The sequence below is a fragment of the Coregonus lavaretus genome (assembly GCF_964263955.1).
Source record: "Coregonus lavaretus genome assembly, chromosome: 3".
Lineage (NCBI taxonomy): Eukaryota > Metazoa > Chordata > Actinopteri > Salmoniformes > Salmonidae > Coregonus > Coregonus lavaretus.
This window is the reverse complement of record NC_139990.1, coordinates 55880688-55907053: the sequence shown is the minus strand read 5'-3', so window position 1 is coordinate 55907053 and position 26366 is coordinate 55880688. Positions and strand designations below refer to the sequence as shown.

At 46.4% G+C, this 26366-nt stretch overlaps 1 protein-coding gene across 1 annotated transcript in view; it reads right to left on the bottom strand.

The window, feature by feature from the left end:
- Positions 1 to 2810: 2810 nt before the first annotated feature.
- The window catches only part of LOC311116250 (uncharacterized protein), a 43419-nt gene continuing 19863 nt past the window's right edge, over positions 2811 to 26366 (bottom strand). Inside the window, exons 4-23 of the mRNA XM_084157392.1 lie at positions 20312 to 20398; positions 19913 to 20050; positions 19450 to 19542; positions 19056 to 19178; positions 18184 to 18261; positions 17706 to 17772; positions 17529 to 17585; positions 16138 to 16287; positions 15691 to 15793; positions 15386 to 15530; positions 15203 to 15285; positions 13537 to 13644; positions 13194 to 13342; positions 10180 to 10336; positions 9897 to 10036; positions 9592 to 9666; positions 8498 to 9249; positions 8223 to 8409; positions 7693 to 8057; positions 2811 to 5643 (exon numbers count right to left, since the gene is read on the bottom strand). Coding sequence (XP_084013518.1) covers positions 3175 to 5643; positions 7693 to 8057; positions 8223 to 8409; positions 8498 to 9249; positions 9592 to 9666; positions 9897 to 10036; positions 10180 to 10336; positions 13194 to 13342; positions 13537 to 13644; positions 15203 to 15285; positions 15386 to 15530; positions 15691 to 15793; positions 16138 to 16287; positions 17529 to 17585; positions 17706 to 17772; positions 18184 to 18261; positions 19056 to 19178; positions 19450 to 19542; positions 19913 to 20050; positions 20312 to 20398 — 5526 coding nt within the window. The 3' untranslated portion in view covers positions 2811 to 3174. The remainder of the gene's footprint in view (positions 5644 to 7692; positions 8058 to 8222; positions 8410 to 8497; positions 9250 to 9591; positions 9667 to 9896; positions 10037 to 10179; positions 10337 to 13193; positions 13343 to 13536; positions 13645 to 15202; positions 15286 to 15385; positions 15531 to 15690; positions 15794 to 16137; positions 16288 to 17528; positions 17586 to 17705; positions 17773 to 18183; positions 18262 to 19055; positions 19179 to 19449; positions 19543 to 19912; positions 20051 to 20311; positions 20399 to 26366) is intronic.

The following is a 26366-nucleotide window of genomic DNA, read 5'->3' as shown; positions in this document are numbered from 1 at the left end:
AACTACACTGGGACATTATCTGTGATGGAAAAGTATCCACAAAGACATTAGTGAGACAGTAACGACTGGGAAAGGATTGAAACAGTTTTGTAGCCGACACAATAGCGACAGTAAGTGAAGTGATATACACATATACATGTGCGCGCACGCACACACAGTTCAATATAGTGGAAAGGTCTGTGCAAAAACCATTACAGCACAGGTAATGATCTACCAAGATGAGGTGTCTCCCCCTGCTGTCCAATACCAGTATTGCAGTCCCAACACAAGAATGGGGGAGACATGAATTAAGACATGGTGGTTTGTAAATGGAATGATATTAACAAATATAGTATGTGGTTTCTGCCTCCACTGAGTCATCACATCACACCTTTAGTAATGTGTTGTATGTGTCAGGGATATGTTGCATAGGGGCAGGCAGTGAGTACAACTCCCAAAATGGAGGTAAGGACATCTGGGGTGATTCTGTTGTATTCAATCAATATGGATATAGAAAAACAACTGAGGACCAGTGTGAGTGGTATTGTATTATCAGCACATTACATTGCTTTGGATAAAAGCATCTGTTAGACTTTAACATGTACAAAAACATCCTTCAAGAATAAGTACATTAGATAAGACGCACAGTCCAAACTTTTTGCAGTCAGACAGGCAGACAGAGAGATAGACATACACATCCAGCATTCAGAATGACAGCTCAAACTAGTGTAGTACCACTAATCCTAAAACGACAAAGTACTATCGGTAAAAACAGTTTCCCTAAAACAGAAGGCAATGTTTTGTTTCAGTTTTTCATTTGCTGAATTATGTGCTTTTTAGTACACCATGAGAGAGACAATCGTCATTGTTTACATGGACACATTTAGGCATGCATTCACACACTCACATTCTGTCCAGGGATAAAAATTTAAACAAATCAAATTATACTTGGGTCGTTCCACGAATTAAGTGCCCCTTTAATATTTTAAGTACAAAACTGTGCACAAATACTGTATTTTAAAAGCGTTATATTCAATGAAGTGCCCTTTAATATAGACCACATGGAGAATTCAATATACACATTTTTTTATATGAATAAAGACTTGCTAAAGTTCCAAAATTCTGCATTTTGCTATGTCCCTCTGTGCACCCTCTGTGACTTCCAAAATGTCTCCAAGTTTTCACCATCATTGTAAAGCAGTTATTTTGTTCATCATTTCTGAAGATTATTATTAATTTAATGTGATTAGTCATTCATTTTAAGGAAGAAATAAACCTGTCCTTAATTTTAAGGTTAACCCTGTTATTTGAACTGAACTTGTTTTAATATGGTGAAACTATTCCTTTTTAAATAATAAAAAAACATTGAACATCAAAATAACAGAGTAAGAGCAGGTGAGCTGGTTCTTTTAGAAATAAATCTTGTGTTTTGTGGTGGAAAACTGATTGGCCGAGCAGAACACGTCAACCCTGTTAACCATAGATACCCAGGCTAGACATTTTATAACAATTGTATTATTTTGTGAAGGTTGCATTCAATTGCCCCTCCCTGTTGCACACAACAAGCTTTGATTGGGTTTCCCCTGCCACAAGGGGATTTATGGTTTATTTAAGATTAAATTGTCAACCCTGTTACAGTCAACCCTGTTACTTTATTTGGCACTTACTATAGTCATTTTGAAAATGTATGCACTCACTAACTGTAAGTCGCTCTGGATAAGAGCGTCTGCTAAATGACTAAAATATAAATGTAAAATTTTCTTATTTAACCTCTTGAGATGGGAAAACTTGTTTTTTTATTAAGTTGAACATGTGCTCTTTATGACAGAATGTCTAAAGTAGGTGAAATCAACAAACAATAAATCACCAAGTTACACATCTCAAAAGGCACCGAATAGGTGGAACGACAGACTTATTATTTCACACAAATTATCTATATTACATGCATTCCTCGAAACTAAAAACAAAATAAATACAACATGTAAAATCAAGCTTCTGAAATCCACTAAACCAAATCAGCAGCTTTTGAGGTTCTTCTTTTAAAAAAGGAGAAAGACTGAGGTTATTTCCCTGTGTAGTCCTCTCTCAGTACTACAACCTTGTAAGAAACAAAGGCAAACCCAATCAAACCTAACCCACAGCCAGTCTAACAACACAGCCACTGTGCAGAATACCTAATACTCCCTTAAAAAAGTACAGCAGCCAGGGTTTTTTCTGCATAAAAAAGTATTGGGCGGGCTGCCTAAGTGCTTTTCCAGGCCGCTTATGTGAAAAAAAAAAAAAAAAAAATTATATATATATATTATTATATATATATTTTTTTTATATAATAATTATTTTATAATAAATAATTTTCGGGATGGAAAACGTTTTCAGTGTAAACTTAAATTACTAAAAACAGATATAAAGTATGTCGAAAAGATAATGGACCTATATATTTTTTAATAAGATCATCTTAGAGAACTAACAATCACCAAAATAAAAGCTAGACAGTCAGGGACAATCTAAAATTCCAAAAAATGAAGCATTCAGGAGTTTTTGTCATGGCATGGGATCCCCATTGATTTTGTTATGTTTGAGTCACTCAGATAGCATAAGCAAGGGCAAAATGTGTAGAATTGCAGAAAATTAGCTTTAAAACTGTAAAATAGTATCTCCGTCACATGGCAAAATGTGTAGAATTGCAGAAAATGTGTTTTAAAACCTCTACATTTTGTCACTGCGGCCAACAGAAGGGGCTCTAAAATTTTCACTCAGCCACTGCACCATTGGCCACACCCACCACCTAAGCCCCATTTTGATCCAGAAAAGACCCTGGCAGCTATTCGCCTTTCTTTCTCAACGCTCACAACAACAGTCTGCTCTGGAATGTTTTCAAATCTAAGCCACTTTTCGGTTCACCTCTTTGATCTCTTCTTCGCCTTCCCTCATTGTTCCATCATGTGAAATGGTGATAGGCCCAGGGAATGTTCAAACAGGAAACTGGACTGTATGTCTAGCTATCCCAGAATGACTTTGCCCTTGGTCCCATTTCTAAACATGACCTGTTGTCTCACGTCTCCAGGAAGGCTTTCTATCGTCCTGTTCCCTTTCTCTGTGGACCATGTGAGTTTTACACTGGTCTCTTCCTAGCTCTTTCACACAGTCAGTCTGATAGGGTACAGTACGTAAAATAAGTCTACTTTGTGCTCCTCCTCAGCAGTAGCTGCGTGTCTGACCCTCAGTATGGATGGTCCAGTTGGGTGATGGTCCAGGTAAGCTGCCCTGCCGTGCCAGCCCTCTCTGGTTCCTTAGGCCCTGCGGCCGCAGCACCGGCTCGTGGACTACATCTCGGCGGGGGGGAGGGTTAGGGTATTGGCCCAGCACCGGGCCAGGCTGGAATGGGTACTGGCTGTACTGGAGGCCTCCTGGCTGGCCGGGGTAGGGCCTGGGGGCTCCCAGCGTCAGGTTGGAGAAGGCCGCAGACGGTGAGGTGGAGGGGTCCGAGAGGGGCTGGCAGGGGTAGCCGGAGGAGTGGGGGTCCTGGGGGCTCTGGATGGGGTAGGGGGGCACCTGGTAGTGCTGCCGAGGTGGGTAGGGGTTAGCGGCAGAGCTCTGGCGCTCTCCCTGGGGCCCAGGGGTAAATTCTTGGGTCCGGTAGTATTTGAGCACCTGATCGCCTGAGGGCATGACATCAAAGGCCTGCCTGTACTGACCCCCGGACGAGGACCTCCGGAGCAGGTCTTGGCGTTGGAAGCCCCCTGCCCCGGCGCTCTGAGGAGCCCTGCTCCGTGAGGGGCCCGGGGTGTAGACATTGTAGGCAGGCGGGGGCTGGTTGTGCTGCTGGCTGGGGTAGGGGTTGGGAGGGTGCTCCATCGCAGGGGAGGAGCTGGTGGAGTCAGAGGAGGAGGTGACTGTGGAGGGACCCTCAGCCCTCTCCTCCTCAGCCAGCTTCTCTATCAGCAGGGAGGCGATCTCCTTCCCCGACAGGCCCTGGATGGGCTCCGTACTGCAGCTGGAGCTCTGGGGGTCTGAGTGGCTGCGGTAGTGGACCCCTGTCGATGTAGACGCTGTGGGCGCTGGGAGGAAGTCACTCTCCTGGATGCTCCCTGGGGTCGTTGCTGCCGAGTCGTTGTGGGCAGCTGGGCTGTCTGGAGTGGAGGGGGTGAGGCTGACGCTGGTGGAGCCTCCCTGGTCAGGGGCCAGGCGGGGGGAGGACTGTCTCTGGTCCACTGGGGGAGGGGGGTCGGTTGGCGTGGCAAGAGGTTCAGACCCCTGCGGAGAGTCTCCATCCAGGTCTGTGGTTGTCCAGCTCTTCGTGTTTTTGGCCCCAGTAGAGGGGCTGGGGAAAGGGAAGTTGACGTAGATGGGCTCAGACTGGTCCTTGGAGGTCGGTCTGTGGGCCTGGGGAGGGGAGGGCTGGGATGGCTGGCCCTGGATAGACTTGCCCTGAGGAGGCTGGCTCAGACTCAGAGGAGCCTCCTCTGGCTTACGATAGCACACCTTCCCATTTTCAAAATAGGGGTGTAGCTGGGAGACGGTGAGGTCTGTGGAGGCTGACCTGTTGGAGCGGTGGAGGCTGCGTTGGTGCTGGTGGAGCGCCAGGGGAACCATGGAGGAGGAGGGGAGGGGGTGCATCTCACTACGGGCCAGCCGGACTGAGGAGGAGGTCTGGCGCTGGGGCCGGGGGTGGTGGTGAGAGGGGTGATGGGAGCCGTCCTGGGAGTGGTGGTGAGAGTGGGAGTGGCCGTGGGAGAATGAGTGGGACTGGGAGTGGGCGGCTGCCCAAGCCCGCGTGGCCTCTTTGGACCAGAGCTGGGGCCCCCTCTCCCCTCTGGGCCCACCCCGGTTGTGGTGGAGAGGCTGGGGTTGGTGTTGGTGATGCCCCCGGGAGATGGGCCTTTGGTTGGCCTCTGGGTGGGGGGCCGGGCGGAAGTTACCCTCCAGGTCCAGCCTCATGTTCTGGTAGCTGTGGCGGGCGTAGCTGGGGGGGCCCTGTGGGTTCTCAGGCCCGGCAATCTCGTAGTAAAAGTTCTCCATCTTTCCCTGGTCCTCTGAGGTGGAGGAGATGGGCACGGGCCGGATCTGGGCCTGCTGTGGGGGCTGCTTACCCGGGGATGGTTGGCTGGCTGCCCTGGCTGCGTGGTAACGGGCGAGGTGGTCTGGAGCTCCACTTAGACGCTCTGAGAAGGCTCTGGCCAGAGGAGGGTTCCCCTGCTGACCAAAGATCCGCCTGATGCGCCCTGAGTCCAGGGAGCGACGCATCTCAGTCTGGGCCAGTGGTGCTCTCTGGGGACGCTCCAGATCCAGGGGCTTAGGGGGCACTTTGGGGCGGGTGGGCTGGAAGGCACAGACCTGAGCCAGAGGGGACTCTGACTTGGAGTGCATGAGCTGGGGGTGGGCCGAGGACGGCTTGGATTGGGTGGAGGTTGAGATGGATTTCTGTTGGAGGTGAGGGGCAGAGAACTGGCGTGAGTAGGCTGGGGGCTTCCTCTGAGACTGGGACTCAGTGGGGCTGCGTCTCTCCCCAGACTGGCCTGGTTTGGGGGGCTGTGACTGGGTGTGGGGAAACTGCTTCTGGTTCTTGTAGATGGGGCTGGGGGTCTGGTCGTCTCCAGAGGCGCTCCCACCAGACATCTCCGAGTTGGACGCCACAGAGTCAGACGTCTCAGAGGACAGAGTATCCTGCAATAAAAAAATAATACACACACACACACACACACACATACACATATATGTATGTGTATGTACAGTGGGGGAAAAAAAGTATTTAGTCAGCCACCAATTGTGCAAGTTCTCCCACTTAAAAAGATGAGGCCTGTAATTTTCATCATAGGTACACGTCAACTATGACAGACAAAATGAGAAAAAATAATCCAGAAAATCACATTGTAGGATTTTTAATGAATTTATTTGCAAATTATGGTGGAAAATAAGTATTTGGTCAATAACTGTTGGTTTTCACACACTGTTGCTGGTATTTTGGCCCATTCCTCCATGCAGATCTCCTCTAGAGCAGTGATGTTTTGGGGCTGTCGCTGGGCAACACAGACTTTCAACTCCCTCCAAAGATTTTCTATGGGGTTGAGATCTGGAGACTGGCTAGGCCACTCCAGGACCTTGAAATGCTTCTTACGAAGCCACTCCTTCGTTGCCCGGGCGGTGTGTTTGGGATCATTGTCATGCTGAAAGACCCAGCCACGTTTCATCTTCAATGCCCTTGCTGATGGAAGGAGGTTTTCACTAAAAATCTCACGATATATGGCCCCATTCATTCTTTCCTTTACACGGATCAGTCGTCCTGGTCCCTTTGCAGAAAAACAGCCCCAAAGCATGATGTTTCCACCCCCATGCGTCACAGTAGGTGTTCTTTGGATGCAACTCAGCATTCTTTGTCCTCCAAACACGACGAGTTGAGTTTTTACCAAAAAGTTATATTTTGGTTTCATCTGACCATATTACATTCTCCCAATCCTCTTCTGGATCATCCAAATGCACTCTAGCAAACTTCAGACGGGCCTGGACATGTACTGGCTTAAGCAGGGGGACACGTCTGGCACTGCAGGATTGAGTCCCTGGCGGCGTAGTGTGTTACTGATGGTAGGCTTTGTTACTTTGGTCCCAGCTCTCCGCAGGTCATTCACTAGGTCCCCCCATGTGGTTCTGGGATTTTTGCTCACCGTTCTTGTGATCATTTTGACCCCACGGGGTGAGATCTTGCGTGGAGCCCCAGATCGAGGGAGATTATCAGTGGTCTTGTATGTCTTCCATTTCCTAATAATTGCTCCCACAGTTGATTTCTTCAAACCAAGCTGCTTACCTATTGCAGATTCAGTCTTCCCAGCCTGGTGCAGGTCTACAATTTTGTCAGCTCTTTGGTCTTGGCCATAGTGGAGTTTGGAGTGTGACTGTTTGAGGTTGTGGACAGGTGTCTTTTATACTGATAACAAGTTCAAACAGGTGCCATTAATACAGGTAACGAGTGGAGGACAGAGGCGCCTCTTAAAGAAGAAGTTACAGGTCTGTGAGAGCCAGAAATCTTGCTTGTTTGTAGGTGACCAAATACTTATTTTCCACCATAATTTGCAAATAAATTCATTAAAAATCCTACAATGTGATTTTCTGGATTTTTTTTCCTCAATTTGTCTGTCATTGTTGACGTGCACCTATGATGAAAAGTACAGGCCTCTCTCATCTTTTTAAGTGGGAGAACTTGCACAATTGGTGGCTGACTAAATACTTTTTCCCCCCACTGTATATATGTGTATATATATATATATATATATATATATATATATATATATATATATATATATATATATATATATATATATATCTTGACATTTCTTTTACTGCCATACAGTAAGTTACAGTACTGGTTAGTCATGCATGCTGTAGCTACATGCGGCCAGATATACTTTACAGTACTGTTGTCTATGCATGATTAACCAGCTCTGAAAATAGAACATGGGCTTTGTCATAGTCTCCTCATAACAACAACAGTTAAAAAAGGAAGGAATCTAATTTGCCCAGGCAACTGTAAACATCTTGCTTGTTATGGTTAGGAAATGAAATGACCTGACAGCACTGTTGTTGTTCTTCATATGGAGCCCAAAACTAAAACATCTCTAGCACAACAGACAGTCAAAACAACATATCCACCACTTAGAATTGACCACAACACAAAGTCACACCCATACAGTGCCACTTACAGACATGTGCACACTTCCACACACGCTCCCCCACACACACCTGTCCTGGAGTCCTCTCTCCCTGGCTGTGTCCTGTATCTGCTGCTGTCTCTGTCGTGTTTCCCTCTCCCTCGGTCATCCACACAGACAGGGGGCGCACTGTGGAGTAGAGCTGATTGGGGTCAGAGGAAAGCTGCTCTCCTGCGTCGGCAGACAGGGACCTCTGGTAGCGGGTGTCGGCTGCGTCCTGGGACCGGGACTGAGGGGGGCGGTAGGGGGGTGAGGCGCCCTGTCTCAGGGCCTTGTTGGCACTCTCAGCCAGGGCCAGGGCCATGAGGCGCGCTGGGTTTTTAGGAGGGGGAGGGGGAGGCTGGGAAAGCAGGGGGGCACCGGTGGGTCCTGATATACCTGTAGAGGGGAGAGAACGGTTAAATTACATGACTATGGTCTGCAGTAAAACCTAAAATCATCATTGAAAACAAACATTTTTTTGATTATGATTATAAATCAATTAACTAATACATTCAAGCAATCAATCAAACTTGTTGGCCGAGTCCATTCCTGTCTACTCACCCTGTCCTCTGATCTTGGCCTCGGGGCCCAGCTTGCTGCGGATCTCCTGCTGGCAGCTCTCCGTCAGCTGGAAGTCACATGACCTCAGCAGCATGGAGATCATCTGAGGAGGCTGCGACTGGGAGGGACCGCTACTCGGGATGCCGGGCTGTAATTCGCCAGCTCGCCCGCCAATCATGTCCAACACCTACGAGGGAGAAAGTCGAGTTTGATAAACTCCACTCCTGAGATACATAAATACAGGGACAGCAGTGACACAGAGAGGGAGGAAGTACCTTAGCTGGGACGCTGATGGATACAGGGTCAGAGATGTCCAGTGGAGGGGACTTTGGGGCTTTTTGTGAGAAGGCGTTCACCATCTTCCGGGTGAAAGATCTTCTCTCTGGCGGGGGCTGAGCAGAGGGGGCAGAGGTCGCAGGTGTAATGGGCTGGCCCTGGCCTTGACTGTGGGAAGGACTCAGGTTGGCGCCCTCCCCTAATTGGCCGGCAGATGGGCTGGTATTGGCCGGTCTGTGTTGACAGAACACCTGAAGGGGCGGGGCTGTGGCGGCTATGATCAGACTCCTCCTGACGGCCGCATCTGATTGGTTGAGCACCGAGTCGGGGTCCTCTGTGATTGAGCGCTGGCTGCTAGAGTGGGAGTGTCCTTGGTGGCTGAGGCAGCGGTAGGGAGGGGGCGTGGCAGTGGGCGGGGACTGCCTGCCGCCCGCGGTGACTGCGCTGCCCAAGCCGATTGGCCCGTCCTCCAGGAAGGTGGGGCTGAAGTCGATGACGTCCTCGGCCATCCAGGAAGCAGCCGGGTCCTGGTTGGAGAAGTCAGGCAGCATGTAGATGCCTTCCTCGTCTTCATCCTCCTCATCGTCTCCATCGTCCCTGAGCCGGCGGTCCTCAGGGAGCAGGCTGTCATAGGAGCGGCTGGAAGGCAGGCGGGACGGGGGGCGCTGGGGCAGGTGCTGGGGGTCCATGGAGGCAGCCAAAGACAGACCGTCACTGCTGGAGCAGGGCCGTCGCAGACGCTTCGACTGTCCTGAGAGAGCGAGAAGTAGAGGTAGGAAGAGAGAGAAAGTGAGAAAAACAGGGAATTGTCAGGGGTTCAAATAAGTGTTTCTGTAGTGCTCAGTACCTAACCCACAGCTCCCAAAGGATCCATTCTACTCAGACTGCCCAAAATCACTCAAACTATCAGCACTGCTTCCAGACACATCCATTCTCTTCCACAGCCTCCCCTGACAGAGACACATCTCATACGCTATACTTAATGGACAAAAAGAGAGAGGCTCTGCTATCGATCTGGCTGAGAGGTCTTAACCTGCTGAGATGAGTAGCAGTATTAGCATCAGTGAGTGTGTTATGGCCTACTGTGCTGTACCTGCTCCACTGTGCTGCGACGATAACGATTCCTCACTCTTAGCTGAACGCAGGGTCACACTGTCCACACGACAACCTGGAGGAAAGACCAAGGAGAGAGAGAGAAGAGGGAGAGCGAGACAGCCAGAGAGAGAGAGAGAGAGAGAAAGGGAGATCTGTCATACAAAGAGAGAAGGCGATCAAAAGGGGCGACTTCAACTGTGGAGTTGGTATTTATTTTCCTTTCGACCTCCATCCATCCATCCATGTAAATTGACTGAACATACCCCTGGTGTGTGTGTGGTCTGAAGCAGACATGATATCTACCTGCGTGTGAGGTGGCGGGCTGGAACAGGGAGCTGATCCTCATTGGTTTACGTCGCCCCGCCCCCGGGGGCTTCCCGATCGCAAAGAACGTCTTCCAGCTCCCTCCAGCTGCCTTCCGTACCTTCATCCCCCTCTTCCTCCTGTAGGGGGAGGAGAGAGAGCAAGAGAGAGAGAGAGTGCAAGAGAGAGAGATTTAGGTAGGTGAGATCGCTAAATCAAGTGCATGTGATAGTAAAACTACAGAAACTTTCATGGTCTGGAATAAGCCTGGCCTCCCACTCACCTGTCGACAGGTAGGTCCAGCACGGTGTGGAACTGGCCCTGGAACTGGACTGGTGCACCCTGGAGGAGCAGAGGAGCCTGCGTCCTGGCCTGGGCCTCTTCTAGGGAGAGCAGCCTGGTGGACACAAAGGACCTGGGCCTGGTCAGAGAGTGCCGCCCTGCAGGCAGAGTGAGGCCCTACAGTTAGTAATAGGGTGGGAAAGTGAGGAGGCTTCGGTGACAGTGGCCAAAAGCTTTGTTTCAAATGTCATCAGACAGGATTGACATCTATACAAATATGTATTATTATAATGCAATTAACATAGAGTACTGTAACAGTGTCTTATAGGGCGATTCCACGCCAGGAAAGGCTGGGAATATTTTTTCCATATTAATTTACTGCAATACAATTTTTCACAAATGTACTCAACATAACAATATTCATATTAATATCTCAAAAGTACCCTTTTTGATTTAGCATATTTTTTTTGACATATTATTTGGAACAACACGTCAAACACTCTTCAAACATGTCAAATTTCCAGAGTGGGTGCTCTGCTACTTTTTAAGACGTGACCATTTCATACATAGAAATTGACATCATAGGTCATTAAGCAATCACATTCAGCAAATCACCAGCAGAGGGAATTCCTTTGAATCCATTTTCCCATTCACTGGTGGTGCTCACATAATTGATCATAACTTCAAAAGTAGCAGAGTTGGAAAGTTCAAGTACATGTATAGTATATTGTTTCAAACAATGTATAAAAATGCACAAAATCAAAATGGTACGAGATATTCACATAATATTTTTATGTTGAATAAATATTTGTTCTTTAATGTCATAATCTAGACATAATCCATATTTTAGAGCACACTATAAGGAGTATAATGACACCAAGATGTTGTCTTTATAATGTACAGTTCACAGATCATAGGGTCTTAAGAAGAGGCTTAGGTCTAAAAAGGGCCTAAAAAAGCCACTCATCATGATTTTCTCACAAATGGTTTGTACAAATGTTAAAACCATATCAAACATTCATCCTCCCAATTACGTTTCTGTGAGAATAGCCAGAACAATCTGAGATACCCAAAATATTTGTTGACTTTCCTGGCGTGGAATCGCCTTATAGCTACATCTGACTGAGTCTGAGACACAAAGCAAGCATCTAACTGGGCCCTGGCTGGGACGCTGACAGAAACTCTTCAGCTGGAGAAGCACACAGATACTGCTGATCTGTAGACAATACTGAGGTTAAACATTTTAGCTATAGGGCCTATTGATTATTTAGCTAGCTGACAAGACAAAACAGATAATGGAAGCTGGGAATAATAAATTCAACATTGTTGTTTTACCTGCTTGTTCTGCCTCAATGTAATCCTCTTAAAAGAAACATCCACAGCATTTGTGACACATTTTTCAAAACTACAGCTATTCTTTAATATTTTGAGCATTACAGCTCAAAACAACCTAAAAGTTACTTTAATAACTATTTAAAATGACAAAAACAAATATTGGAGTACACACAAAATGTAACCGACCACGTTTACTTCAAGATGGGATGAATTTGAACCAGGATGGAAGTTTATTGCCTATTCAACTGTCAATACAACAATCATGTGAGAGTTCACAGTTGACCAGTGACTCAACCCTGAAGACACACTGGGTTTATACAAACATATCATATCAGCATTCACAAAACTAGGCTATACTTACTATCTACTGGAAAACAAAGGACAAAAGTCCAATATGATGAGACACATCGTACAGAGATCTCAGACAGACAAACGTATGGGTCACACAGAAGCCAAAAATAGACCAAGCCTAAAATAAACCAATCAACGCTATAGAGCGCTTGTAAGGATCCAGCATTGAGAGAAGGCACGGCCGGTCAGAACATGGAGTAGCGTCGCCTCTCTACGGTGACTTCCTGAAGAGGAGCAGACACTGTAGGGGGCCTGGGGGCCTTAGGGACCTCCTCACCCCTGGCCTCCCCCACTTCCTCCTCCTCACCCCTGGCCTCCTGCAGACTCACCAGCCTGGTTCTCTGGTGCTGCCGAGAGACCTTACGCTCCAGCTTGCCCGTCGCTACGGAGACACACAGCTCTCACTCACTATCTGCTGCTTCCATCCCACTGGGCATACACTGGTTGAATCAACGTTGTTTCCACGTCATTTCAATGAAATTACATTGAAACAACGTGGAACAGACGTTGAATTGACGTCTATGCCCAGTGGGATGGCTACAGTATCAGTGTGGCTGAGGGCTCACTTTATGGCAAGTTTTCAGTTTTATTCCATATTTAATACTGATGTTTATTGAGAGTAAAGAACAAAATGTGGGTAAATATTGTACAACGTTTTGGACAATCAATTATATAGCAAATGGATACAGTGGAAAAATATTTTAATGCACAAATCACTTACATTACTGACATTTTAGACTATTCAAGACACATTTCTTACTGTGCTGCGAGGCAAGCAAAGTGTGAAATGAAATATTAGTATCATAAAATCATTAAAGTAGAGTCGTTCTCATAGATTTACAGCATTTGCGGGGTAAAAAGCGGAGGACAGTGGGCGGTAGTGACAGTTGTAATGGCGGTAGAAGTGTCATCCATTATTTACAGGGCTTTTTACCAAAGCGTTCTGTTAACCACACAACTAAAAGCATTAAGTTGTAGAAGATAGAGGAAGCCTGGCTGGCAGAGTGGTAAAGCTAGCTACTGTAGGTAATAAAAATAGGCTTTGAGGCTCTGAGGTAATGCTCTGTGTGTGGCATTGAAAACACAATACCAAAAAAGCTGATACAGAAGGAGAGGACAGAGGGAGCACTCTGAAGGAGAGCAGCTGAAGGAGAAAATACATTTTCAGTCGAATCCTAACTTGAAATCCACACACACGTTACTGATGATTGGCGACTTTGATTTCAATGGGAAATGTGTGTTTTTCCCCACAGATGGAACTCAAGTTAGGAGGATTGTGTCCAGTAAGCGTTAGAGACGGCAGCATTGGGATTATGGTGATGTTCATACCTGTGCCTGTAAAGCGTCCTACAGAGGTGAAGGAGTCACTGAAGAGCACGTCCACGTGACTGAGGAGAAACTCCACCACCACAGACTGGATCCGCACCTCCTTAAACGGGTCAGCACCACTCAGACCCACCGACTCGATCTCCATAGACCTGCCATGGAGACAACACACAGCCACACCAGGGTCAACTTCAGGACGGTGTTGCAGATAGAAATGCCATGACTAGAGCTGACATGATTCCTCACTGTAAACGTCAGAGGCACATCTGTTCTAAACAATGTATTTCTATATGAACCGTTCCACAATGCACACATGCAGGTACAGTAGGTACACACAGACACACACCTGAGCAGGTTGGGGGCCCAGACGATGGCCAGGTTCTTGATGTGCATGTTGGTTTCTCCGCTGCAGGTGGCCAGACCAGCCAGGTGTCTAATGAGGTACTCCAAGGTCCTGACAGAGATAGACATCAGTCCACAGTCTGGGATCTGTCTCCATGGCTGTGCTATGTGAATACCTGTAGTCTCGGTCTCCATGGCTGTGTTATGTGTATACCTGTAGTCTCGGTCTCCATGGCTGTGTTATGTGTATACCTGTAGTCTCTGTCTCCATGGCTGTGTTATGTGTATACCTGTAGTCTCTGTCTCCATGGCTGTGTTATGTGTATACCTGTAGTCTCGGTCTCCATGGCTGTGTTATGTGTATACCTGTAGTCTCGGTCTCCATGGCTGTGTTATGTGTATACCTGTAGTCGCTGTCTCCATGGCTGTGTTATGTGTATACCTGTAGTCTCCATGGCTGTGTTATGTGAATACCTGTAGTCTCGGTCTCCATGGCTGTGTTATGTGTATACCTGTAGTCTCTGTCTCCATGGCTGTGTTATGTGTATACCTGTAGTCGCGGTCTCCATGGCTGTGTTATGTGTATACCTGTAGTCTCGGTCTCCATGGCTGTGTTATGTGTATACCTGTAGTCTCGGTCTCCATGGCTGTGTTATGTGTATACCTGTAGTCTCTGTCTCCATGGCTGTGTTATGTGTATACCTGTAGTCGCGGTCTCCATGGCTGTGTTATGTGTATACCTGTAGTCTCCATGGCTGTGTTATGTGAATACCTGTAGTCTCGGTCTCCATGGCTGTGTTATGTGTATACCTGTAGTCTCTGTCTCCATGGCTGTGTTATGTGTATACCTGTAGTCGCGGTCTCCATGGCTGTGTTATGTGTATACCTGTAGTCTCGGTCTCCATGGCTGTGTTATGTGTATACCTGTAGTCTCGGTCTCCATGGCTGTGTTATGTGTATACCTGTAGTCTCTGTCTCCATGGCTGTGTTCTGTGTATACCTGTAGTCGCTGTCTCCATGGCTGTGTTATGTGTATACCTGTAGTCTCCATGGCTGTGTTATGTGAATACCTGTAGTCTCGGTCTCCATGGCTGTGTTATGTGTATACCTGTAGTCTCTGTCTCCATGGCTGTGTTATGTGTATACCTGTAGTCGCGGTCTCCATGGCTGTGTTATGTGTATACCTGTAGTCTCGGTCTCCATGGCTGTGTTATGTGTATACCTGTAGTCTCGGTCTCCATGGCTGTGTTATGTGTATACCTGTAGTCTCTGTCTCCATGGCTGTGTTCTGTGTATACCTGTAGTCGCTGTCTCCATGGCTGTGTTATGTGTATACCTGTAGTCTCCATGGCTGTGTTATGTGAATACCTGTAGTCTCGGTCTCCATGGCTGTGTTATGTGTATACCTGTAGTCTCTGTCTCCATGGCTGTGTTATGTGTATACCTGTAGTCTCTGTCTCCATGGCTGTGTTATGTGTATACCTGTAGTCTCGGTCTCCATGGCTGTGTTATGTGTATACCTGTAGTCTCGGTCTCCATGGCTGTGTTATGTGTATACCTGTAGTCGCGGTCTCCATGGCTGTGTTATGTGTATACCTGTAGTCTCTGTCTCCGTGGCTGTGTTGTGAATACCTGTAGTCTCGGTCTCCATGCCTGTGTTATGTGTATACCTGTAGTGCGGTGGTGGGAGCTGCTGGATGACATCATGTACTTTCACCATGCGCTCGTCATCCGTCATCTCTCCCATACAGTCCTACGGAGGAAGACCAGGGACAAACAGATGGCAAGTTTAGCCTTTGACAATGGGTAGCACTTTCAGTTGGAGTTGTGTTGGGTTATGGCCATGTACTCACAGCAAACTTGTCGTAGAGCTGGTAGGTGAGCAGGGGGTTGGGCAGCTCTCTAAAGTAGAGCTTACACAGGGACCCCACACAGTGGATGTCCTGCATATACATATCCTTGGTCAGTTCTGGAACGTTCTCACTGTCAAACTCATGTCTGGTGGAGAGAGAGTGTCAAATAGGGTTGAATGCCAAAAAGTATTGTATATTTGCCTCTATGTATTTTATGCATGCAGTAAATGATCTATGTAGTACTTCTAAGTCTTTACAGGTTCAGGGCTGATATGCAGGGTTAGGGTTAGCATGAGGAGTCGTACCGGAGTTTCTGAATGTTGGAGGAGACTCCAGAGTGCCTGTAGATGCCGTCCACCACACCATGTTTCTCTATGAACTCTGAGCAGCTCTTCAGAACCTGTGGAACTGGAGAAGCACACAAAAGATCCATGTGACACGTTACAGTAGTACATTGAACCAGACCAGGGCTCTCAAGGACGCACAGAGACGACTCCCTGAGACTCTACAATTACAAATGTAGAACTCTAACTAGGGCAATGGGCCCATTTCATCAACTCCGTAGCACTAATGTGATCCTAAAATGGCATGATTTACTTTAATATTGTTCCTAGTTCACTTGACACGCCAAAACCTCTCGCTCTCTGCAACCAGCAACTCACTCTTACGTTACTATAAAAATTACAAGCCCAAAGAAGATAGACTTTACAACCCCAAAAGGTTACGTGAGGATAAGTGTGCGTTTTATGTACCGTCCAGTCCTGAGTTGAGGAGGTGCTCCCCCAGGTCGCAGCCGAACACCCTCTCCTTAAGAATGCCTCTCTGTTTGAGCTTCTGCTTGGTGGGCCTGGACTTCATAAAGGTGCGCAGGAACCCTATCAGCTTGCCGTGCTTCTTAGAAACTGTCAGAGGGGGGCGACAGAGAGCTGCTGAGTAATGACACTACGGTGGGAAAGAGAGATGTATTGTGGTGGGTGAGGGATTTATCTTTGTGAGGGGTGTGTCTGTGTGTGTATGCGTGCAAATGTGTGTGTGTGCATGCACATTTCAGCTGTTTTACATAAATGTCATCATCGTCATCAAATATAAACGGTGAAAAGACATCAGAAAATAGGAGAGTTTAGTGGGAGCTGGAGCATAGACACTAGTAGGAGGCTGTGTGGTGTTCTGGACCAATGAGCCACGACCACCAACATCATTAGAACAATAAGCAGCTGCAGATTACTTGGACGCATCGTGAAGATTAGGATTAAGAGCAAGGAAATACACAAAAGCGCCAGAGAGTGAGTCATTGGTCATAATAAACCTGTATCGTCTTCCTCTAAAACAACGACTTATACAGCAAGCTCCATTGTGTTCCTATGATTTATGGATGCACACTAAATCTTCTCTAAAAACATCCTCACCAGTCCTGCCATGGTGCATGTGAACAGCCATAGGCTTGGCTAGTTGTATAAATTGCTATTTTACGTGTCCTGCTTGGGTTATACAGGCCCTGCATTAAGGGGAGAGATGAGGCGTTAGGAAAGATAAGGACGGTGGACGGGGAACTCTGATTAGATGACAAATAGATGAATGAGAGTAATTCAATTTCAGTTGTTGTTACCAGCAAGTCTTAGGTACCAAGGCTGAGGAACTGAGAGAGAGAGAAAGAGAAAGGCAATAGATACAACAGGAAGGCAGTTGGAACACTAGCTAAATACATTGCTGTTCTGTACTTTGCACTCCCATAACAGAGATACTGTGGTCAGAGATACAAATATGAAGATAGCAAGCAAAATAACCTATGGGCTGAGTAATTGTGAAACTATGTAACGTCACGTGATCCGCTGTGTGTTTCTGGTGATAACAAGACGAGGTCATGTATCCTATAATAAACAATCCTCTAGAGGAGAGATATCATTTTATAATGTTTACTTAGAAGACTTACAAGAGGAAGATACAAGTGAACAGGAGGAAAGGTGGCTGTAATATATGTTTCAATTAAATATAATAAGCAATACATGCTGCAAAACCAGAAAGAAAACATAGTAACCATGACAGCTTATACTGCATGTTGTCAACCTCATTTCAAGCCAGCCCCTACAAAACCTTTCGACACGCTCTGTGGCGACAGTATTAGTGATTGATTGCGTCTGTTTACCTGACGTAGGAGAGGGAGGTCCTGGTGTGCTGGCGTTGGAGTTGGCTGGATCTCCATCTGGAAACACAAACAAATGTCACTCAATATATCTAACATTGATCTGGTGACAGTGCAGGTGTATGTGATAATGTACAGTAAGTGGGATTCAGTATGGCGGTGTCATAAAGTGTAAGCTACCTGTTTTAGCGGTGGACTGAGGCTTCTCGTTGATGAGCTCCACACACTCACTGGGGAAGAAGCCCACCTAAAGTGGGGAAAGACAGTCAGAGTAACTGTGGATGACAAGCATGGACACATGTGTACACACACACACGCCTACATTTGTCTTAAATACATTTGATGTGTGATTTGTTAGAATATCACATAGGTTAAAAAACAATAGCGAATGAGTTAAAAGAAAAGTGAAACCTCAGTGAAAATAGAGAACGGTGAAAGAAAGAGACCAAATATAAAGAAATAGAGGAAACAAACAAGGGAAAAGGAAGTAGAGAAAAATTGAGACGTGAGAGTGAATGTAGCCATCATCTGGAGAACTGTTGCTCTTTAAAGTGTGTGAGGGAGACAGGGGAGTGTATGGGGGAGACAGGGGAGTGTATGGGGGAGACAGGGGAGTGTATGAGGGAGACAGCCAGTCTCCAGTGATTGTGTTGTGTACCTGGAAGCCATGCTTCCCCCTCCACCAGCTGGAGTCCTCTTTGGGTGGCATGTCAATTACAGACAGGATATCTCCCACCTGGAGAGACACACACAAACATCAGATAAAGACATTAAACAACTTCTGACTTCAGACAAAGTCTATAGGCAAATGAGCCAGATGACTTCATTAACATCACACACATCAAAAAGTACATCAACACACATAATACAGCCTCGGCAGTCAAAACACCGGCCCCACAATTAAACATTATCCAGACACAACAAGCTGGATCAGGGCATACTGTGGTCATGCCTGATTTAGCTGAACTCCACTTTAACTCCACTCAATAAACTTATTTCAGATAACAGATAAGGAGAACAGAGGAGAAACAGTTGCCATTCCTCACTGCAAGGAGGACAGGACAGAGAGGAGATGAGACACACAGAGAGAGAGACAGAGAGAGAGACGGAGAGAGAGAGAGACAGAGAGACAGAGAGAGAGAGAGAGAGAGAGACAGAGACAGAGACAGAGAGACAGACAGAGACAGAGAGAGAGAGACAGACAGAGACAGAGAGTGAGAGAGAGACAGAGAGAGAGAGAGAGAGACAGAAGAGCTAAAATGTGCCTCAGTGTTTGGGTCACCCCATTCCGGGGTGCTCTGGCCCAGAAACAGAGAGAGAAGCAGTATGTAGAGCAGTAGGAGGAGGAGAGGACAGGAATAGACTGAGAACAGGAGGAGGAAGAGGAGGAAAAAAGAGAAGAAAAAGGAAGGTGACAGCCAAACAGAGAGACTAAGGCCAGGACAGAGAGGTTACATAGAAATCTGAAAACTATGACGGCCACTAATGTAATCTCATTTGGTTCTGTATATCCCTGCAGCAGCTCCATACCTCGATGGAGATCTCATCGCTGGCCTGCGCCGTGTAGCGCTTGATGACATGAGCAGCAGCGATAGCGGGAACGTTGAGCGAAGCTTCCTCTTTCAGGAGGAACCGATTCCCACGGTTGTCAATCTGGGAGGAACAGCAAACACAAACCTCTGTTGTTTAAGGAATAGATGGGCAAATAATTACACCACTTCTCAATATCCCTTAATTATAGTAGTAGGGCTAATCCACAGGTAGTAAGACAAAGCCTGTCTCTCTAGGTCTGTCTTTCTCTCTCACTCTTCTGTGGTCTTCCCCAACAATTGTCTTCTATATGTGAGCCAGGGTCAGCGGCTGTAACCACTGGACCACACAGTCCACTCTCTTATGTTTTCTAAAGATACTTTAATAGTTTCACCTCCATCCAGGTGAGCACAGGCCCACAGTTGAGCTTGTTGTCCACGATCATGGAGAGGCGGCTCAGGTACTCCGACAGCAGCGGGGTGAAGATCTGACGAACAACAACAAAACCAACTGACACAGGACTCTTAACACACAGCTACTGTAGGAGCTTCCAGACATTTACGTACATCTACTCCCAGAAACTGTAGATGAAGACAGGTGACCCAAATATGAACACCTGCTAGAATCAGAGAACAAATGGGTACAGAGACAGACAAGTCACAGACAACGATGACTCCATAACCTTGATGAAGGTCATTTCATGTCATTCCCAGAGGTCTTCATGCTAACCTACATCGGTACCTTCCGCACAGTATCATCGACCTCCATACAGTACAGCAAAAACATTCTACAGCTAATTCAGCCAGAATGCTACATAACCCCCCCACTAAATGAGCTCTCCCACAGTCCCAACTCACCTCTACCCTGTCCCCGAGTTCGCTGAGGGGTGGCAGGGGCAGCAGCTGGGAGTAGCGCCGGTCGTAGATACACTGGTGGAGGTGAGCGTCCAGAGTACGGAACTCCTCATAGGAGCGCCGCACCATCCACGTCTTAGCCTACATCATAGACAGAGAGAGACAGAGCGCGAGACAGCGAGAGGGAAAGAAGAGGGGACAGAAAGATTCATGTGAGGAGGAGAGCAAGGAAGGGGGGAAATTAGTCAGACAGGAGGAGAGAGGAAGAGAGAGGGGTGAAATGTATTCCCGCCCTGTCTAAGTGTATGTGTTGGTGTGAATGTGTCTGAGTTAAATATAGCCCTGGCTAGGAGATGTGTGAGTGTGTATGTTTGGCGAGGGTATGTGGCCGTGCCCACTCACCTGGCAGGACACCTGCACCAGGAAAACCAGGTCTTTGGCAGAGCCCGAGTTCCAGCTGGCATCGCTCTGCTCGTTCGCAAACTGCAACTGAGGAACAGAAACACACACATAATCAAGCATGGGTCACAAAAATAGGTGGAACAGGTGTATTTTAACTAAACAACGCATATAGCCTACTGTACACAGAATAATCAAACACGCATACAAGGATACTGCAAGGAAATGGCGCCGGAGGGGATGGCTACCGTGTTATGGACTCTTAACCAACCGTGCTATTTTGTGTGTTTTTTCGCATTGTTTTTAACTTATTTTGTACATAATGTTGCTGCTCTTATGACTGAAAAGAGCTTCTGGACATCAGAACAGCGATTACTCACCTTGAACTGGACAAATATTTTTTATTTTATGAGTCGGCTGAGAGGGATTTGCTCCAGACACCCGACAGGGCCATCATCCCCGTCATTCACAGTAGAAAGAAAAGGAGATATCGCGGAAGGAGATCGGGGTGCTTGGTAAGGAGCCGGCGACGAGTGGCTAATCTGCCTTTGCCATCGATACTATTGGCCAACTTACAATCGCTTGATAATAAAATGGATGAACTACAGGCACGAATATCCTACCAACGGGACATTAAAAACTGTAATATCTTATGTTTCACCGAGTGGTGGCTATACGATGACATGAATAACATACAGCTGGCGGATTATACACTGTATCGGCAGGATAGAACAGCAGCCTCTGGTAAGACAAGGGGTAGCGGTCTATGTATATTTGTAAACAACAGCTGGTGCACGATATGTAAGGAAGTCAAGGTTTTGCTCGCCTGAGGTAGAGTATCTCATGATAAGCTGTAGACCACACTATCTACCAAGAGAGTTTTCATCTATATTTTTCTTGCTGTCTATTTACCACCACAAACCGATGCTGGCACTAAGACCGCACTCAATGTACTGTATACGGCCATAAGCAAACAGGAAAACTCATCCAGAGGCGGCACTCCTAGTGGCCGGGGACTTTAATGCAGGGAAACTTTAATCAGTTTTACCTCATTTCTACCAGCATGTTAAATGTGCAACCAGAGGGGAAAAAACTCTAGACCACCTTTACTCCACACACAGAGACACAGCTCTCCCTCGCCCTCCATTTGGAAAATCTGACCATAATTCTATCCTCATGATTCCTGCTTAAAAGCAAAAACTAAAGCAGGAAGCACCAGTGACTCGGTCAATAAAAAAAGTGGTCAGATGAAGCAGATGCTAAGCTACAGGATTGTTTTGCTAGCACTGACTGGAATATGTTCAAGGATTCTTCCGATGGCATTGAGGAGTACACCACATCAGTCACTGGCTTCATCAATAAGTGCATCGATGACGTCGTCCCCACAGTGACTGTACGTACATACCCCAACCAGAAGCCATGGATTACAGGCAACATCCGCACTGAGCTAAAGGGTAGAGCTGCCGCTTTCAAGGAGCAGGACTCTAACCCGGAAGCTTATAAGAAATCCCGCTATGCCCTCCGACGAACCATCAAACAGGCAAAGAGTCAATACACGACTAAGATCGAATCGTACTACACAGGCTCCAACACTCATCAGATGTGGCAGGGCTTGCAAACTATTACAGACTACAAAGGGAAGCACAGCCGCGAGCTGCCCAGTGACACAAGCCTACCAGACGAGCTAAATTACTTCTATGCTCGCTTCGAGGCAAGTAACACTGAAACATGCATGAGAGCATCAGCTGTTCCGGACAACTGTGTGATCACGCTCTCCGTAGCCGATGTGAGCAAGACCTTTAAACAGGTCAACATTCACAAGGCCGCAGGGCCAGACGGATTACCAGGACGTGTACTCCGAGCATGCGCTGACCAACTGGCAAGTGTCTTCACTGACATTTTTAACCTCTCCCTGTCTGAGTCTGTAATACCAACATGTTTCAAGCAGACCACCATTGTCCCTGTGCCCAAGAACACTAAGAGATAGATGTGAGGTGTTGAATGGAGCTGAAGGATGGGACTAATAACAACAACTAATAACAACAAGATAACTAATGTAAAGCATACTGTGTCCATAATAAGTATATAGGTTATAGGTTGAGAGCTTTTGTGAAAGAGCACAGTTCGAAAAATATGGCATATAGAAGCAAACCAGATGGACATCCTGAAAATGATCGGAGGAAGTTCAGGAGTAAAAACAAACAAAATATAATTATTGTAGAATTTGACTGTGTCCATAAAATGTATATAGTAGGTATGGGCTGGAAGTAGAGGCCTAAGCGTTGTTGTTCACTAGTTTACTCCAATTGGGGAAGGGGTGGTGGGTTTGGAAAGTAATGAAGGGAAATATAATTTTAAAAAGGATATGCGTGTGTGTGTGTCTGTGTGTATATATATATATATATATATATATATACAGTGGGGGAAAAAAAGTATTTAGTCAGCCACCAATTGTGCAAGTTCTCCCACTTAAAAAGATGAGAGAGGCCTGTAATTTTCATCATAGGTACACGTCAACTATGACAGACAAAATGAGGAAAAAAAATCCAGAAAATCACATTGTAGGATTTTTAATGAATTTATTTGCAAATTATGGTGGAAAATAACTATTTGGTCAATAACAAAAGTTTCTCAATACTTTGTTATATACCCTTTGTTGGCAATGACACAGGTCAAACGTTTTCTGTAAGTCTTCACAAGGTTTTCACACACTGTTGCTGGTATTTTGGCCCATTCCTCCATGCAGATCTCCTCTAGAGCAGTGATGTTTTGGGGCTGTCGCTGGGCAACACGGACTTTCAACTCCCTCCAAAGATTTTCTATGGGGTTGAGATCTGGAGACTCCAGGACCTTGAAATGCTTCTTACGAAGCCACTCCTTCGTTGCCCGGGCGGTGTGTTTGGGATCATTGTCATGCTGAAAGACCCAGCCACGTTTCATCTTCAATGCCCTTGCTGATGGAAGGAGGTTTTCACTCAAAATCTCACGATACATGGCCCCATTCATTCTTTCCTTTACACGGATCAGTCGTCCTGGTCCCTTTGCAGAAAAACAGCCCCAAAGTATGATGTTTTCACTCCCATGTTTCACAGTAGGTATGGTGTTCTTTGGATGCAACTCAGCATTCTTTGTCCTCCAAACACAACGAGTTGAGTTTTTACCAAAAAGTTATATTTTGGTTTCATCTGACCATATGACATTCTCCCAATCCTCTTCTGGATGCACTCTAGCAAACTTCAGACGGGCCTGGACATGTACTGGCTTAAGCAGGGGGACACGTCTAGCACTGCAGGATTTGAGTCCCTGGCGGCGTAGTGTGTTACTAATGGTAGGCTTTGTTACTTTGGTCCCAGCTCTCTGCAGGTCATTCACTAGGTCCCCCCGTGTGGTTCTGGGATTTTTGCTCACCGTTCTTGTGATCATTTTGACCCCACGGGGTGAGATCTTGCGTGGAGCCCCAGATCGAGGGAGATTATCAGTGGTCTTGTATGTCTTCCATTTCCTAATAATTGCTCCCACAGTTGATTTCTTCAAACCAAGCTGCTTACCTATTGCAGATTCAGTCTTCCCAGCCTGGTGCAGGTCTACACTTTTGTTTCTGGTGTCCTTTGACAGCTCTTTGGTATTGGCCATAGTGGAGTTTGGAGTGTGACTGTTTGAGGTTGTGGACAGGTGTCTTTTATACTGATAACAAGTTCAAACAGGTGCCATTAATACAGGTAACGAGTGGAGGACAGAGGAGCCTCTTAAAGAAGAAGTTACAGGTCTGTGAGAGCCAGAGATCTTGCTTGTTTGTAGGTGACCAAATACTTATTTTCCACCATAATTTGCAAATAAATTCATTAAAAATCCTACAATGTGATTTTCTGGATTTTCTTTTCTCAATTTGTCTGTCATAGTTGACGTGTACCTATGATGAAAATTACAGGCCTCTCTCATCTTTTTAAGTGGGAGAACTTGCACAATTGGTGGCTGACTAAATACTTTTTTGCCCTTGCAAGAAAAAAAACATATGGGGGATTGGAAGTGATGCAGACAATTACATTGATGGAAGTTGCAATCTATCTAAAATATTAAAGCTGATCTACCCCCTAAAAAAAAAAAAAAGAACACTAAGGTAACCTGCCTAAATGACTACTGACCCGTAGCGCTCACGTCTATAGCCATGAAGTGCTTTGAAAGGCTGGTCATGGCTCATATCAACACCATTATCCCAGAAACCCTAGACCCACTCCAATTTGCATATCGCCCCAACAGATCCACAGATGATGCAATCTCTATTGCACTCCACAGTGCCCTTTCCCACCTGGACAAGGGGAACACCTACGTGAGAATGCTATTCATTGACTACAGCTCAGCGTTCAACACCATAGTGCCCTCAAAGCTCATCACTAAGCTAAGGACACTGGGACTAAACACCTCCCTCTGCAACTGAATCCTGGACTTCCTGACGGGCCGCCCCCAAGTGGTAAGGTTAGGTAACAACACATCCGCCACGCTGATCCTCAACACCGGGGCCCCTCAGGGGTGCGTGCTCAGTTCCCTCCTGTACTCCCTGTTCACTCATGACTGCATGGCCAGGCACGACTCCAACACCATCATTAAGTTTGCCGATGACAACAGTGGTAGGCCTGATCACCGACAACGATGAGACAGCCTATAGGGAGGAGGTCAGAGACCTGGCCGTGTGGTGCCAGGACAACAACCTATCCCTCAACTTGATCAAGACAAAGGAGATGATTGTGGACTACAGGAAAAAGAAGAGGACCGAGCACGCCCCCATTCTCATCGACAGGGCTGTAGTGGAGCAGGTTGAGAGCTTCAAGTTCCTTGGTGTCCACATCACCAACAAACTATTATGGTCCAAACGCACCAAGACAGTCGTGAAGAGGGCACGACAAAACCTATTCCCCCTAAGGAGACTGAAAAGATTTGGCATGGGTCCTCAGATCCTCAAAAGGTTCTACAGCTGCACCATCGAGAGCATCCTGACTGGTTGCATCACTGTCTGGTATGGCAACTGCTCGGCCTCCGACCACAAGGCACTACAGAGGGTAGTGCATACGGCCCAGTAAATCACTGGGGCCAAGCTTCCTGCCACCCAGGACCTCTATACCAGGCGGTGTCAGAGGAAGGCCCTAAAAAATTATTCCAGCCTAGTCATAGACTGTTCTCTCTGCTACCGCACGGCAAGCGGTACCGGAGTGCCAAGTCTAGGTCCAAGAGGCTTCTAAACAGCTTCTACCCCCAAGCCATAAGACTCCTGAACATCTAATCAAATGGCTACCCAGACTATTTGCATTGCCCCCCACCCCTCTTTTACGCTGCTGCTACTCTGTTTATTATCTATGCATAGTCACTTTAATAACTCTACCTACATGTACATATTACCCCAATTACCTTGACTAACCGGTGCCCCCGCACATTGACTCGGTACCGGTACCCCATGTATATAGCCTCGCTATTGTTATTTTTACTGCTGCTCTTTAATTATTTGTTACTTTTTTTTCGTATTATTTTATATTGTATATTTTTTTGTTTATTTTTTATTTGTTTATTTTTGTATTCTTTCTTAAAAACTGCATTGTTGGTTAAGGGCTTGTAAGTAAGCATTTCACTGTAAGGTCTACACCGGTTGTATACGGCGCATGTAACAAATAACATTTGATTTGATTTGCAAAGCACCCTCCCATACCTACACACAAGATCAGGATACATTATATCCTGGGAAATCTCCATCCTTGCCTGGTACCTTTTACACAACCTCCCTCCTAGTTGCCCAAATTCTGCATTTTCTAATAAAGCAGCCAACTAACTCAGAGGAGATCTTTCAAAATGGCTGACAACATCTCAGCCATGAAACAGTATTAAACTTTAATGGACTTAACAATGCAGAGAAAGCTGTGAAAAGAAGGAGACCATGCCATACTAGTGACATCAGAGCCATGTGCAGCTCATAGAAATCCTCTGATGGAGCCATAGTACACCCATGTGGTTCTGGTGACCTGGATTTACAAACAAGTGGGCTTTTACAAACAAGCACAAAAGGAAAACAGTC